The sequence below is a fragment of the Salmo salar genome, chromosome 10 (genome assembly GCF_965601325.2).
Source record: "Salmo salar chromosome 10, fSalSal1, whole genome shotgun sequence".
Classification (NCBI taxonomy): Eukaryota; Metazoa; Chordata; class Actinopteri; order Salmoniformes; family Salmonidae; genus Salmo; species Salmo salar.
Window position 1 is genome coordinate 2,509,196 of NC_138300.1, and position 19,170 is coordinate 2,528,365.

The 19,170-nt window shown below is 33.7% G+C and overlaps 1 protein-coding gene across 7 annotated transcripts in view; it reads right to left on the reverse strand.

The window, feature by feature from the left end:
- herc2 (HECT and RLD domain containing E3 ubiquitin protein ligase 2) overlaps positions 1-19,170 on the reverse strand; it is a 291,977-nt gene that overhangs the window by 116,348 nt on the left and 156,459 nt on the right. For all 7 annotated transcript variants that reach the window (XM_082956658.1, XM_082956660.1, XM_082956657.1 and 4 more), the window contains exon 55: positions 775-866. In XM_082956658.1, the coding sequence (XP_082812784.1) occupies positions 775-866 (92 nt within the window). The remainder of the gene's footprint in view (positions 1-774; positions 867-19,170) is intronic.

The following is a 19,170-nucleotide window of genomic DNA, read 5'->3' on the forward strand; positions in this document are numbered from 1 at the left end:
ATGAGTCCATGGCCCCATCCTGCCTGGTGTCAACGGTATAAGTGGGTGGCGGCGTAGGCAGCATGAGCCCATGGCCCCATCCTGCCTGGTGTCAACGGTATAAGTGGGTGGCGGCGTAGGCAGCATGAGCCCATGGCCCCATCCTGCCTGGTGTCAACGGTATAAGTGGGTGGCGGCGTAGGCAGCATGAGTCCATGGCCCCATCCTGCCTGGTGTCAACGGTATAAGTGGGTGGCGGGGTAGGCAGCATGAGTCCATGGCCCCATCCTGCCTGGTGTCAACGGTATAAGCGGGTGGCGGCGTAGGCAGCATGAGTCCATGGCCCCATCCTGCCTGGTGTCAACGGTATAAGTGGGTGGCGGCGTAGGCAGCATGAGTCCATGGCCCCATCCTGCCTGGTGTCAACGGTATAAGTGGGTGGCGGCGTAGGCAGCATGAGCCCATGGCCCCATCCTGCCTGGTGTCAACGGTACAGGTTTGTGACGGCGTAGAGAATGTTTTCCTGGCACATGTTAGGACCCTTGATACCAATTGAGCAACGTTTCCACGCCCAGAAGACTTCAGGCTGTTCTGGTCCGAGCCGGTACTAGATGGGTGTACCTAATAAACTATCCACTGAGTGTATATTTAATATACAAGTCTAAAAATGGATGTCCCTATCCCAGATTGCCCCTATAAATTAAGTGAACGTACCTCAGTGCAGTCATTGAGCAGAGGAACAGTGGTGTCTTTAGGGTTAATGTATTTAGATAATGTAGCTAATGTTTAAGTTACCTCAGTGCAGTCATTGAGCAGAGGAACAGTGGTGTCTGTGGGGTTAATGTTGATAGTCTTCATCTCTACCAGGTTGTTCAGCGAACTGCCACCTAGACAGGGGAAATACTAGCATGAGAATACCGCTCTGGTACATACCAAGCCATTTAAATACTAGCATAAATACTGCTCTGGTACAAACCAAGTCATTTAAATACTAACATAATACCGCTCTGGTACAAACCAAGTCATTTAAATACTAACATAATACTGCTCTGGTACAAACCAAGTCATTTAAATACTAGCATAATACTGCTCTGGTACAAACCAAGTCATTTAAATACTAGCATAATACTGCTCTGGTACAAACCAAGTCATTTAAATATTAGCATAATACTGCTCTGGTACATACCAAGTCATTTAAATACTAGCATGAGAGTACTGCTCTGGTACAAACCAAGTCATTTAAATACTAGCATAATACTGCTCTGGAACAAACCAAGTCATTTAAATACTAGCATAATACTGCTCTGGTACAAACCAAGTCATTTAAATACTAGCATAATACTGCTCTGGTACAAACCAAGTCATTTAAATATTAGCATAATACTGCTCTGGTACATACCAAGTCATTTAAATACTAGCATGAGAGTACTGCTCTGGTACAAACCAAGTCATTTAAATACTAGCATAATACTGCTCTGGAACAAACCAAGTCATTTAAATACTAGCATAATACTGCTCTGGTACATACCAGATCATTTAAATACTAGCATAATACCGCTCTGGTACAAACCAAGTCATTTAAATACTAGCATAATACTGCTCTGGTACAAACCAAGTCATTTAAATACTAACATAATACTGCTCTGGTACAAACCAAGTCATTTAAATACTAGCATAATAATGCTCTGATACAAACCAAGTTATTTAAATACTAACATAATACTGCTCTGGTACAAACCAAGTCATTTAAATACTAGCATAATACTGCTCTGGTACAAACCAACTCAATTAAATACTAGCATAATACTGCTCTGGTACAAACCAAGTCATTTAAATACTAGCATAATACTGCTCTGGTACAAACCAAGTCATTTAAATACTAGTATAATACTGCTCTGGAACAAACCAAGTCATTTAAATACTAGCATGAGAATACTGCTCTGGAACAAACCAAGTCATTTAAGTACTAACATAATACTGCTCTGGAACAAACCAAGTCATTTAAATACAAGCATAATACTGCTCTGGTACAAACCAAGTCATTTAAATACAAGCATAATACTGCTCTGGTACAAACCAAGTCATTTAAATACTAGCATAATACTGCTCTGGTACAAACCAAGTCATTTAAATACTAGCATGAGAATACTGCTCTGGTACAAAACAATTAATTTAAATACTAGCATAATACTGCTCTGGTACAATTCAAGTCATTTAAATACTACTCTGGAACAAACCAAGTCATTTAAGTACTAACATAATACTGCTCTGGAACAAACCAAGTCATTTAAATACTAGCATAATACTGCTCTGGTACAAACCAAGTCATTTAAATACTAGCCTAATACTGCTTTGGAACAAACCAACTCAATTAAATACTAGCATAATACTGCTCTGGTACAAACCAAGTCATTTAAATACTAGCATAATACTGCTCTGGTACAAACCAAGTCATTTAAATACTAGCATAATACTGCTCTGGTACAAACCAAGTCATTTAAATACTAACATAATACTGCTCTGGTACAAACCAAGTCATTTAAATACTAGCATAATACTGCTCTGGTACAAACCAAGTCATTTAAATATTAGCATAATACTGCTCTGGTACATACAAAGTCATTTAAATACTAGCATGAGAGTACTGCTCTGGTACATACCAAGTCATTTAAATACTAGCATAATACTGCTCTGGTACAAACCAAGTCATTTAAATACTAGCATAATACTGCTCTGGTACAAACCAAGTCATTTAAATATTAGCATAATACTGCTCTGGTACATACCAAGTCATTTAAATACTAGCATGAGAGTACTGCTCTGGTACAAACCAAGTCATTAAAATACTAGCATAATACTGCTCTGGAACAAACCAAGTCATTTAAATACTAGCATAATACTGCTTTGGTACATACCAGATCATTTAAATACTAGCATAATACCGCTCTGGTACAAACCAAGTCATTTAAATACTAGCATAATACTGCTCTGGTACAAACCAAGTAATTTAAATACTAACATAATACTGCTCTGGTACAAACCAAGTCATTTAAATACTAGCATAATACTGGTCTGGTACAAACCAAGTCATTTAAATACTAACATAATACTGCTCTGGTACAAACCAAGTCATTTAAATACTAGCATAATACTGCTCTGGTACAAACCAACTCAATTAAATACTAGCATAATACTGCTCTGGTACAAACCAAGTCATTTAAATACTAGCATAATACTGCTCTGGTACAAACCAAGTCATTTAAATACTAGTATAATACTGCTCTGGAACAAACCAAGTCATTTAAATACTAGCATGAGAATACTGCTCTGGAACAAACCAAGTCATTTAAGTACTAACATAATACTGCTCTGGAACAAACCAAGTCATTTAAATACAAGCATAATACTGCTCTGGTACAAACCAAGTCATTTAAATACTAACATAATACTGCTCTGGTACAAACCAAGTCATTTAAATACTAGCATAATACTGCTCTGGTACAAACCAAGTCATTTAAATACTAGTATAATACTGCTCTGGAACAAACCAAGTCATTTAAATACTAGCATGAGAATACTGCTCTGGTACAAACCAAGTCATTTACATACTAACATAATACTGCTCTGGTACAAACCAAGTCATTTAAATACTAACATAATACTGCTCTGGTACAAACCAAGTCATTTAAATACTAGCATAATACTGCTCTGGTACAAACCAAGTCATTTAAATACAAACATAATACTGCTCTGGTACAAACCAAGTCATTTAAATACTAGCATAATACTGCTCTGGTACAAACCAAGTCATTTAAATACTAGCATAATACTGCTCTGGTACAAACCAAGTCATTTAAATACTAGCATAATACTGCTCTGGTACAACCCAAGTCATTTAAATACTAACATAACACTGCTCTGGAACTAACCAAGTCATTTAAATACTAGCATGAGAATACTGCTCTGGTACAAAACAATTCATTTAAATACTAGCATAATACTGCTCTGGTACAAATCAAGTCATTTAAATACTACTCTGGAACAAACCAAGTCATTTAAGTACTAACATAATACTGCTCTGGAACAAACCAAGTCATTTAAATACTAGCATAATACTGCTCTGGTACAAACCAAGTCATTTAAATACTAGCATAATACTGCTCTGGAACAAACCAACTCAATTAAATACTAGCATAATACTGCTCTGGAACAAACCAAGTCATTTAAATACTAGCATAATACTGCTCTGGTACAAACCAAGTCATTTAAATACTAGCATAATACTGCTCTGGTACAAACCAAGTCATTTAAATACTAGCATAATACTGCTCTGGTACAAACCAAGTCATTTAAATACTAGCATAATACTGCTCTGGTACAAACCAAGTCATTTAAATATTAGCATAATACTGCACTGGTACATACAAAGTCATTTAAATACTAGCATGAGAGTACTGCTCTTGTACATACCAAGTCATTTAAATACTAGCATAATACTGCTCTGGTACAAACCAAGTCATTTAAATACTAGCATAATACTGCTCTGGTACAAACCAAGTCATTTAAATATTAGCATAATACTGCTCTGGTACATACCAAGTCATTTAAATACTAGCATGAGAGTACTGCTCTGGTACAAACCAAGTCATTTAAATACTAGCATTATACTACTCTGGAACAAACCAAGTCATTTAAATACTAGCATAATACTGCTTTGGTACATACCAGATCATTTAAATACTAGCATAATACCGCTCTGGTACAAACCAAGTCATTTAAATACTAGCATAATACTGCTCTGGTACAAACCAAGTCATTTAAATACTAACATAATACTGCTCTGGTACAAACCAAGTCATTTAAATACTAGCATAATACTGGTCTGGTACAAACCAAGTCATTTAAATACTAACATAATACTGCTCTGGTACAAACCAAGTCATTTAAATACTAGCATGAGAGTACTGCTCTGGTACAAACCAAGTCATTTAAATACTAGCATTATACTACTCTGGAACAAACCAAGTCATTTAAATACTAGCATAATACTGCTTTGGTACATACCAGATCATTTAAATACTAGCATAATACCGCTCTGGTACAAACCAAGTCATTTAAATACTAGCATAATACTGCTCTGGTACAAACCAAGTCATTTAAATACTAACATAATACTGCTCTGGTACAAACCAAGTCATTTAAATACTAGCATAATACTGGTCTGGTACAAACCAAGTCATTTAAATACTAACATAATACTGCTCTGGTACAAACCAAGTCATTTAAATACTAGCATAATACTGCTCTGGTACAAACCAACTCAATTAAATACTAGCATAATACTGCTCTGGTACAAACCAAGTCATTTAAATACTAGCATAATACTGCTCTGGTACAAACCAAGTCATTTAAATACTAGTATAATACTGCTCTGGAACAAACCAAGTCATTTAAATACTAGCATGAGAATACTGCTCTGGAACAAACCAAGTCATTTAAATACTAACATAATACTGCTCTGGTACAAACCAAGTCATTTAAATACTAACATAATACTGCTCTGGTACACACCAAGTCAGTTAAATACTAGCATAATACTGCTCTGGTACAAACTAAGTCATTTAAATACTAGCATAATACTGCTCTGGTACAAACCAAGTCATTTAAATACAAGCATAATACTGCTCTGGAACAAACCAAGTCATTTAAATACTAGCATAATACTGCTCTGGTACAAACCAAGTCATTTAAATACTAGCATAATACTGCTCTGGTACAAACCAAGTCATTTAAATACTAGCATAATACTGCTCTGGTACAACCCAAGTCATTTAAATACTAACATAACACTGCTCTGGAACTAACCAAGTCATTTAAATACTAGCATGAGAATACTGCTCTGGTACAAACCAAGTCATTTAAATACTAGCATAATACTGGTCTGGTACAAACCAAGTCATTTAAATACTAACATAATACTGCTCTGCTACAAACCAAGTCATTTAAATACTAGCATAATACTGCTCTGGTACAAACCAACTCAATTAAATACTAGCATAATACTGCTCTGGTACAAACCAAGTCATTTAAATACTAGCATAATACTGCTCTGGTACAAACCAAGTCATTTAAATACTAGTATAATACTGCTCCGGAACAAACCAAGTCATTTAAATACTAGCATGAGAATACTGCTCTGGAACAAACCAAGTCATTTAAATACAAGCATAATACTGCTCTGGAACAAACCAAGTCATTTAAATACTAGCATAATACTGCTCTGGTACAAACCAAGTCATTTAAATACTAGCATAATACTGCTCTGGTACAAACCAAGTCATTTAAATACTAGCATAATACTGCTCTGGTACAACCCAAGTCATTTAAATACTAACATAACACTGCTCTGGAACTAACCAAGTCATTTAAATACTAGCATGAGAATACTGCTCTGGTACAAACCAAGTCATTTAAATACTAGCATAATACTGCTCTGGTACAAACCAAGTAATTTAAATACTAGCATAATACTGCTCTGGTACAAACCAAGTCATTTAAATAATAGCATAATACTGCTCTGGAACAAACCAAGTCATTTAAATACTAGCATAATACTGCTCTGGAACAAACCAAGTCATTAAAATACTAACATAATACTGGTCTGGAACAAACCAAGTCATTTAAATACTAGCATGAGAATACTGCTCTGGTACAAAACAATTCATTTAAATACTAGCATAATACTGCTCTGGTACAAATCAAGTCATTTAAATACTACTCTGGAACAAACCAAGTCATTTAAGTACTAACATAATACTGCTCTGGAACAAACCAAGTCATTTAAATACTAGCATAATACTGCTCTGGTACAAACCAAGTCATTTAAATACTAGCATAATACTGCTCTGGAACAAACCAACTCAATTAAATACTAGCATAATACTGCTCTGGTACAAACTAAGTCATTTAAATACTAGCATAATACTGCTCTGGTACAAACCAAGTCATTTAAATACAAGCATAATACTGCTCTGGAACAAACCAAGTCATTTAAATACTAGCATAATACTGCTCTGGTACAAACCAAGTCATTTAAATACTAGCATATTACTGCTCTGGTACAAACCAAGTCATTTAAATACTAGCATAATACTGCTCTGGTACAACCCAAGTCATTTAAATACTAACATAACACTGCTCTGGAACTAACCAAGTCATTTAAATACTAGCATGAGAATACTGCTCTGGTACAAACCAAGTCATTTAAATACTAGCATAATACTGCTCTGGTACAAACCAAGTCATTTAAATACTAACATAATACTGCTCTGGTACAAACCAAGTCATTTAAATACTAGCATAATACTGCTCTGGTACAAACCAACTCAATTAAATACTAGCATAATACTGCTCTGGTACAAACCAAGTCATTTAAATACTAGCATAATACTGCTCTGGTACAAACCAAGTCATTTAAATACTAGTATAATACTGCTCTGGAACAAACCAAGTCATTTAAATACTAGCATGAGAATACTGCTCTGGAACAAACCAAGTCATTTAAATACAAGCATAATACTGCTCTGGAACAAACCAAGTAATTTAAATACTAGCATAATACTGCTCTGGTACAAACCAAGTCATTTAAATAATAGCATAATACTGCTCTGGAACAAACCAAGTCATTTAAATACTAGCATAATACTGCTCTGGTACAAACCAAGTAATTTAAATACTAGCATAATACTGCTCTGGTACAAACCAAGTAATTTAAATAATAGCATAATACTGCTCTGGAACAAACCAAGTCATTTAAATACTAGCATAATACTGCTCTGGAACAAACCAAGTCATTTAAATACTAACATAATACTGGTCTGGAACAAACAAGGTCATTTAAATACTAGCATGAGAATACTGCTCTGGTACAAAACAATACATTTAAATACTAGCATAATACTGCTCTGGTACAAATCAAGTCATTTAAATACTACTCTGGAACAAACCAAGTCATTTAAGTACTAACATAATACTGCTCTGGAACAAAGCAAGTGATTTAAATACTAGCATAATACTGCTCTGGTACAAACCAAGTCATTTAAATACTAGCATGAGAATACTGCTCTGGAACAAACCAAGTCATTTAAGTACTAACATAATACTGCTCTGGAACAAACCAAGTCATTTAAATACAAGCATAATACTGCTCTGGTACAAACCAAGTCATTTAAATACTAACATAATACTGCTCTGGTACAAACCAAGTCAGTTAAATACTAGCATAATACTGCTCTGGTACAAACTAAATCATTTAAATACTAGCATAATACTGCTCTGGTACAAACCAAGTCATTTAAATACAAGCATAATACTGCTCTGGTACAAACCAAGTCATTTAAATACTAGCATAATACTGCTCTGGTACAAACCAAGTCATTTAAATACTAGCATAATATTGCTCTCGTACAAACCAAGTCATTTAAGTACTAACATAATACTGCTCTGGAACAAACCAAGTCATTTAAATACAAGCATAATACTGCTCTGGAACAAACCAAGTCATTTAAATACTAGCATAATACTGCTCTGGAACAAACCAAGTCATTTAAATACTAGCATGAGAATACTGCTCTGGTACAAAACAATTCATTTAAATACTAGCATAATACTGCTCTGGTACAAATCAAGTCATTTAAATACTAGCATGAGAATACTGCTCTGGAACAAACCAAGTCATTTAAGTATTAACATAATACTGCTCTGGAACAAACCAAGTCATTTAAATACTAGCATAATACTGCTCTGGTACAAACCAAGTCATTGAAATACTAACATAATACTGCTCTGGTACATACCAAGTCATTTAAATACTAGCATAATACTGCTCTGGTACAAACCAAGTCATTTAAATACTAGCATAATACTGCTCTGGAACAAACCAAGTCATTTAAATACTAACATGATACTGGTCTGGAACAAACCAAGTCATTTAAATACTAGCATGAGAATACTGCTCTGGTACAAAACAATTCATTTAAATACTAGCATAATACTGCTCTGGTACAAATCAAGTCATTTAAATACTACTCTGGAACAAACCAAGTCATTTAAGTACTAACATAATACTGCTCTGGAACAAACCAAGTCATTTAAATACTAGCATAATACTGCTCTGGTACAAACCAAGTCATTTAAATACTAGCATAATACTGCTCTGGAACAAACCAACTCAATTAAATACTAGCATAATACTGCTCTGGTACAAACGAAGTCATTTAAATACTAGCATAATACTGCTCTGGTACAAACCAAGTCATTTAAATACTAGTATAATACTGCTCTGGAACAAACCAAGTCATTTAAATACTAGCATGAGAATACTGCTCTGGAACAAACCAAGTCATTTAAGTACTAACATAATACTGCTCTGGTACAAACCAAGTCATTTAAATACTAGTATAATACTGCTCTGGAACAAACCAAGTCATTTAAATACTAGCATGAGAATACTGCTCTGGAACAAAACAAGTCATTTAAATACTAGCATGAGAATACTGCTCTGGTACAAAACAATACATTTAAATACTAGCATAATACTGCTCTGGTACAAATCAAGTCATTTAAATACTACTCTGGAACAAACCAAGTCATTTAAGTACTAGCATAATACTGCTCTGGTACAAACCAAGTCATTTAAATACTAACATAATACTGCTCTGGAACTAACCAAGTCATTTAAATACTAGCATGAGAATACTGCTCTGGTACAAACCAAGTCATTTAAATACTAGCATAATAGTGCTCTGGTACAAACCAAGTAATTTAAATACTAGCATAATACTGCTCTGGTACAAACCAAGTCATTTAAATAATAGCATAATACTGCTCTGGAACAAACCAAGTCATTTAAATACTAGCATAATACTGCTCTGGAACTAACCAAGTCATTTAAATACTAGCATGAGAATACTGCTCTGGTACAAACCAAGTCATTTAAATACTAGCATAATACTGCTCTGGTACAAACCAAGTAATTTAAATACTAGCATAATACTGCTCTGGTACAAACCAAGTAATTTAAATAATAGCATAATACTGCTCTGGAACAAACCAAGTCATTTAAATACTAGCATAATACTGCTCTGGAACAAACCAAGTCATTTAAATACTAACATAATACTGGTCTGGAACAAACAAGGTCATTTAAATACTAGCATGAGAATACTGCTCTGGTACAAAACAATACATTTAAATACTAGCATAATACTGCTCTGGTACAAATCAAGTCATTTAAATACTACTCTGGAACAAACCAAGTCATTTAAGTACTAACATAATACTGCTCTGGAACAAAGCAAGTGATTTAAATACTAGCATAATACTGCTCTGGTACAAACCAAGTCATTTAAATACTAGCATGAGAATACTGCTCTGGAACAAACCAAGTCATTTAAGTACTAACATAATACTGCTCTGGAACAAACCAAGTCATTTAAATACAAGCATAATACTGCTCTGGTACAAACCAAGTCATTTAAATACTAGCATAATACTGCTCTGGTACAAACCAAGTAATTTAAATAATAGCATAATACTGCTCTGGAACAAACCAAGTCATTTAAATACTAGCATAATACTGCTCTGGAACAAACCAAGTCATTTAAATACTAACATAATACTGGTCTGGAACAAACAAGGTCATTTAAATACTAGCATGAGAATACTGCTCTGGTACAAAACAATACATTTAAATACTAGCATAATACTGCTCTGGTACAAATCAAGTCATTTAAATACTACTCTGGAACAAACCAAGTCATTTAAGTACTAACATAATACTGCTCTGGAACAAAGCAAGTGATTTAAATACTAGCATAATACTGCTCTGGTACAAACCAAGTCATTTAAATACTAGCATGAGAATACTGCTCTGGAACAAACCAAGTCATTTAAGTACTAACATAATACTGCTCTGGAACAAACCAAGTCATTTAAATACAAGCATAATACTGCTCTGGTACAAACCAAGTCATTTAAATACTAACATAATACTGCTCTGGTACAAACCAAGTCAGTTAAATACTAGCATAATACTGCTCTGGTACAAACTAAGTCATTTAAATACTAGCATAATACTGCTCTGGTACAAACCAAGTCATTTAAATACAAGCATAATACTGCTCTGGTACAAACCAAGTCATTTAAATACTAGCATAATACTGCTCTGGTACAAACCAAGTCATTTAAATACTAGCATAATATTGCTCTCGTACAAACCAAGTCATTTAAGTACTAACATAATACTGCTCTGGAACAAACCAAGTCATTTAAATACAAGCATAATACTGCTCTGGAACAAACCAAGTCATTTAAATACTAGCATAATACTGCTCTGGAACAAACCAAGTCATTTAAATACTAGCATGAGAATACTGCTCTGGTACAAAACAATTCATTTAAATACTAGCATAATACTGCTCTGGTACAAATCAAGTCATTTAAATACTAGCATGAGAATACTGCTCTGGAACAAACCAAGTCATTTAAGTATTAACATAATACTGCTCTGGAACAAACCAAGTCATTTAAATACTAGCATAATACTGCTCTGGTACAAACCAAGTCATTTAAATACTAACATAATACTGCTCTGGTACATACCAAGTCATTTAAATACTAGCATAATACTGCTCTGGTACAAACCAAGTCATTTAAATACTAGCATAATACTGCTCTGGAACAAACCAAGTCATTTAAATACTAACATGATACTGGTCTGGAACAAACCAAGTCATTTAAATACTAGCATGAGAATACTGCTCTGGTACAAAACAATTCATTTAAATACTAGCATAATACTGCTCTGGTACAAATCAAGTCATTTAAATACTACTCTGGAACAAACCAAGTCATTTAAGTACTAACATAATACTGCTCTGGAACAAACCAAGTCATTTAAATACTAGCATAATACTGCTCTGGTACAAACCAAGTCATTTAAATACTAGCATAATACTGCTCTGGAACAAACCAACTCAATTAAATACTAGCATAATACTGCTCTGGTACAAACGAAGTCATTTAAATACTAGCATAATACTGCTCTGGTACAAACCAAGTCATTTAAATACTAGTATAATACTGCTCTGGAACAAACCAAGTCATTTAAATACTAGCATGAGAATACTGCTCTGGAACAAACCAAGTCATTTAAGTACTAACATAATACTGCTCTGGTACAAACCAAGTCATTTAAATACTAGTATAATACTGCTCTGGAACAAACCAAGTCATTTAAATACTAGCATGAGAATACTGCTCTGGAACAAAACAAGTCATTTAAGTACTAACATAATACTGCTCTGGTACAAACCAAGTCATTTAAATACTAACATAATACTGCTCTGGTACAAACCAAGTCATTTAAATACTAACATAATACTGCTCTGGTACAAACCAAGTCATTTAAATACTAGCATAATACTGCTCTGGTACAAACCAAGTCATTTAAATACAAGCATAATACTGCTCTGGTACAAACCAAGTCATTTAAATACTAGCATAATACTGCTCTGGTACAAACCAAGTCATTTAAATACTAGCATAATACTGCTCTGGTACAAACCAAGTAATTTAAATACTAGCATAATACTGCTCTGGTACAAACCAAGTCATTTAAATACTAACATAATACTGGTCTGGAACAAACCAAGTCATTTAAATACTAGCATGAGAATACTGCTCTGGTACAAAACAATTCATTTAAATACTAGCATAATACTGCTCTGGTACAAATCAAGTCATTTAAATACTAGCATGAGAATACTGCTCTGGAACAAACCAAGTCATTTAAATACTAACATAATACTGCTCTGGTACATACCAAGTCATTTAAATACTAGCATAATACTGCTCTGGTACAAAACAAGTCATTTAAATACTAGCATAATACTGCTCTGGTACAAACCAAGTCATTTAAATACTAGCATAATACTGCTCTGGTACAAACCAAGTCATTTAAATACTAGCATAATACTGCTCTGGTACAAACCAAGTCATTTAAATACTAGCATAATACTGCTCTGGTACAAACCAAGTCATTTAAATACTAGCATAATACTGCTCTGGTACAAACCAAGTCATTTAAATACTAACATAATACTGCTCTGGTACAAACCAAGTCATTTAAATACTAGCATTATACTGCTCTGGTACAAACCGTCATTTAAATACTAGCATAATACTGCTCTGGTACAAACCAAGTCATTTAAATACTAGCATAATACTGCTCTGGTACATACCAAGTCATTTAAATACTAGCATAATACTGCTCTGGTACAAACCAAGTTATTTAAATACTAGCATAATACTGCTCTGGAAAAAACCAAGTCATTTAAATACTAGCATAATACTGCTCTGGTACATACCAAGTCATTTAAATACTAGCATAATACTGCTCTGGTACAAACCAAGTCATTTAAATACTAGCGTAATACTGCTCTGGTACAAACCAAGTCATTTAAATACTAGCATAATACTGCTCTGGAACAAACCAAGTCATTTAAATACTAGCATGAGAATACTGCTCTGGTACAAACCAATTCATTTAAATACTAGCATAATACTGCTCTGGTACAAACCAAGTCATTTAAATACTAGCATAATACTGCTCTGGTACAAACCAAGTCATTTAAATACAAGCATAATACTGCTCTGGTAGAAACCAAGTCATTTAAATACTAACATAATACTGCTCTGGTACAAACCAAGTTATTTAAATACTAGCATGAAAATACTGCTATGGTACAAACCAAGTCATTTAAATACTAGCGTAATACTGCTTTGGAACAAACCAAGTCATTTAAATACTAACATAATACTGCTCTGGTACAAACCAAGTCATTTAAATACTAGCATAATACTGCTCTGGTACAAACCAAGTCATTTAAATACTAGCATAATACTGCTCTGGTACAAATCAAGTCATTTAAATACTAGCATGAGAATACTGCTCTGGAACAAACCAAGTCATTTAAGTACTAACATAATACTGCTCTGGAACAAACCAAGTCATTTAAATACTAGCATAATACTGCTCTGGTACAAACCAAGTCATTTAAATACTAACATAATACTGCTCTGGTACAAACCAAGTCATTTAAATACTAGCATAATACTGCTCTGGTACAAACCAAGTCATTTAAATACTAACATAATACTGCTCTGGTACATACCAAGTCATTTAAATACTAGCATAATACTGCTCTGGTACAAAACAAGTCATTTAAATACTAGCATAATACTGCTCTGGTACAAAACAAGTCATTTAAATACAAGCATAATACTGCTCTGGTACAAACCAAGTCATTTAAATACTAGCATAATACTGCTCTGGTACAAACCAAGTCATTTAAATACTAGCATAATACTGCTCTGGTACAAACCAAGTCATTTAAATACTAGCATAATACTGCTCTGGTACAAACCAAGTCATTTAAATACTAGCATAATACTGCTCTGGTACAAACCAAGTCATTTAAATACTAACATAATACTGCTCTGGTACAAACCAAGTCATTTAAATACTAACATAATACTGCTCTGGTACAAACCAAGTCATTTAAATACTAGCATAATACTGCTCTGGTACAAACTAAGTCATTTAAATACTAGCATAATACTGCTCTGGTACAAACCAAGTCATTTAAATACAAGCATAATACTGCTCTGGTACAAACCAAGTCATTTAAATACTAGCATAATACTGCTCTGGTACAAACCAAGTCATTTAAATACTAGCATAATACTGCTCTGGTACAAACCAAGTCATTTAAATACTAGCATAATACTGCTCTGGTACAACCCAAGTCATTTAAATACTAACATAATACTGCTCTGGAACTAACCAAGTCATTTAAATACTAGCATGAGAATACTGCTCTGGTACAAACCAAGTCATTTAAATACTAGCATAATACTGCTCTGGTACAAACCAAGTAATTTAAATACTAGCATAATACTGCTCTGGTACAAACCAAGTCATTTAAATACTAACATAATACTGGTCTGGAACAAACCAAGTCATTTAAATACTAGCATGAAAATACTGCTATGGTACAAACCAAGTCATTTAAATACTAGCGTAATACTGCTTTGGAACAAACCAAGTCATTTAAATACTAACATAATACTGCTCTGGTACAAACCAAGTCATTTAAATACTAGCATAATACTGCTCTGGTACAAACCAAGTCATTTAAATACTAGCATAATACTGCTCTGGTACAAACCAAGTCATTTAAATACTAGCATAATACTGCTCTGGTACAAACCAAGTCATTTAAATACTAGCATAATACTGCTCTGGTACAAACCAAGTCATTTAAATACTAACATAATACTGCTCTGGTACAAACCAAGTTATTTAAATACTAGCATGAAAATACTGCTCTGGTAGAAACCAAGTCATTTAAATACTAGCATGAAAATACTGCTCTGGTACAAACCAAGTCATTTAAATACTAGCATAATACTGCTCTGGTACAAACCAAGTCATTTAAATACTAACGTAATACTGCTCTGGACAAACCAAGTCATTTAAATACTAGCATAATACTGCTCTGGTACATACCAAGTCATTTAAATACTAGCGTAATACTGCTCTGGTACAAACCAAGTCATTTAAATACCAGCATAATACTGCTCTGGTACAACCCAAGTCATTTAAATACTAACATAATACTGCTCTGGAACTAACCAAGACATTTAAATACTAGCATGAGAATACTGCTCCGGTACAAACCAAGTCATTTAAATACTAGCGTAATACTGCTCTGGTACAAACCAAGTAATTTAAATACTAGCATAATACTGCTCTGGTACAAACCAAGTCATTTAAATAATAGCATAATACTGCTCTGGAACAAACCAAGTCATTTAAATACTAACATAATACTGGTCTGGAACAAACCAAGTCATTTAAATACTAGCATGAGAATACTGCTCTGGTACAAAACAATTCATTTAAATACTAGCATAATACTGCTCTGGTACAAATCAAGTCATTTAAATACTAGCATGAGAATACTGCTCTGGAACAAACCAAGTCATTTAAGTACTAACATAATACTGCTCTGGAACAAACCAAGTCATTTAAATACTAGCATAATACTGCTCTGGTACAAACCAAGTCATTTAAATACTAGCATAATACTGCTCTGGTACAAACCAAGTCATTTAAATACTAACATAATACTGCTCTGGTACAAACCAAGTCATTTAAATACTAGCATAATACTGTTCTGGTACAAAACAAGTCATTTAAATACTAGCATAATACTGCTCTGGTACAAACCAAGTCATTTAAATACTAGCATAATACTGCTCTGGTACAAACCAAGTCATTTAAATACTAGCATAATACTGCTCTGGAACAAACCAAGTCATTTAAATACTAGCATAACACTGCTCTGGAACAAACCAAGTCATTTAAATACTAGCATAATACTGCTCTGGTACAAACCGTCATTTAAATACTAACATAATACTGCTCTGGAACAAACCAAGTCATTTAAATACTAACATAATACTGCTCTGGTACAAACCAAGTCATTTAAATACTAGCATAATACTGCTCTGGTACAAACCAAGTCATTTAAATACTAACGTAATACTGCTCTGGACAAACCAAGTCATTTAAATACTAGCATAATACTGCTCTGGTACAAACCAAGTCATTTAAATACTAGAATAATACTGCTCTGGTACAAACCAAGTCATTTAAATAGTAACGTAATACTGCTCTGGACAAACCAAGTCATTTAAATACTAGCATAATACTGCTCTGGTACATACCAAGTCATTTAAATACTAGCATAATACTGCTCTGGTACAAACCAAGTCATTTAAATACTAGCATAATACTGCTCTGGTACATACCAAGTCACTTAAATACTAACATAATACTGCTCTGGTACAAACCAAGTCATTTAAATACTAGCATAATACTGCTCTGGAACAAACCAAGTCATTTAAATACTAGCGTAATACTGCTTTTGAACAAACCAAGTCATTTAAATACTAACATAATACTGCTCTGGTACAAACCAAGTCATTTAAATACTAGCATAATACTGCTCTGGTACAAACCAACTCATTTAAATACTAGCATAATACTGCTCTGGTACATACCAAGTCATTTAAATACTAGCATAATACTGCTCTGGTACAAACCAAGTCATTTAAATACTAGCATAATACTGCTCTGGTACAAACTGTCATTTAAATACTAGCATAATACTGCTCTGGTACAAACCAAGTCATTTAAATTCTAACATAATACTGCTCTGGAACAAACCAAGTCATTTAAATACTAGCATGAAAATACTGCTATGGGACAAACCAAGTCATTTAAATACTAGCGTAATACTGCTTTGGAACAATCCAAGTCATTTAAATACTAACATAATACTGCTCTGGTACAAACCAAGTCATTTAAATACTAGCATAATACTGCTCTGGTACAAACCAAGTCATTTAAATACTAGCATAATACTGCTCTGGAAAAAAACAAGTCAGTTAAATACTAGCATAATACTGTTCTGGTACAAACCAAGTCATTTAAATACTAGCATAATACTGCTATGGTACAAACCAAGTCATTTAAATACTAGCATAATACTGCTCTGGTACAAACCAAGTCATTTAAATACTAACATAATACTGCTCTGGTACAAACCAAGTTATTTAAATACTAGCATGAAAATACTGCTCTGGTAGAAACCAAGTCATTTAAATACTAGCATGAAAATACTGCTCTGGTACAAAACAAGTCATTTAAATACTAGCATAATACTGCTCTGGTACAAACCAAGTCATTTAAATACTAACGTAATACTGCTCTGGACAAACCAAGCCATTTAAATACTAGCATAATACTGCTCTGGTACATACCAAGTCATTTAAATACTAGCGTAATACTGCTCTGGTACAAACCAAGTAATTTAAATACTAGCATAATACTGCTCTGGTACAACCCAAGTCATTTAAATACTAACATAATACTGCTCTGGAACTAACCAAGACATTTAAATACTAGCATGAGAATACTGCTCTGGTACAAAACAATTCATTTAAATACTAGCATAATACTGCTCTGGTACAAATCAAGTCATTTAAATACTAACATAATACTGCTCTGGTACAAACCAAGTCATTTAAATACTAGCATAATACTGCTCTGGTACAAACCAACTCAATTAAATACTAGCATAATACTGCTCTGGTACAAACCAAGTCATTTAAATACTAGCATAATACTGCTCTGGTACAAACCAAGTCATTTAAATACTAGTATAATACTGCTCTGGAACAAACCAAGTCATTTAAATACTAGCATGAGAATACTGCTCTGGAACAAACCAAGTCATTTAAATACAAGCATAATACTGCTCTGGAACAAACCAAGTAATTTAAATACTAGCATAATACTGCTCTGGTACAAACCAAGTCATTTAAATAATAGCATAATACTGCTCTGGAACAAACCAAGTCATTTAAATACTAGCATAATACTGCTCTGGTACAAACCAAGTAATTTAAATACTAGCATAATACTGCTCTGGTACAAACCAAGTAATTTAAATAATAGCATAATACTGCTCTGGAACAAACCAAGTCATTTAAATACTAGCATAATACTGCTCTGGAACAAACCAAGTCATTTAAATACTAACATAATACTGGTCTGGAACAAACAAGGTCATTTAAATACTAGCATGAGAATACTGCTCTGGTACAAAACAATACATTTAAATACTAGCATAATACTGCTCTGGTACAAATCAAGTCATTTAAATACTACTCTGGAACAAACCAAGTCATTTAAGTACTAACATAATACTGCTCTGGAACAAAGCAAGTGATTTAAATACTAGCATAATACTGCTCTGGTACAAACCAAGTCATTTAAATACTAGCATGAGAATACTGCTCTGGAACAAACCAAGTCATTTAAGTACTAACATAATACTGCTCTGGAACAAACCAAGTCATTTAAATACAAGCATAATACTGCTCTGGTACAAACCAAGTCATTTAAATACTAACATAATACTGCTCTGGTACAAACCAAGTCAGTTAAATACTAGCATAATACTGCTCTGGTACAAACTAAATCATTTAAATACTAGC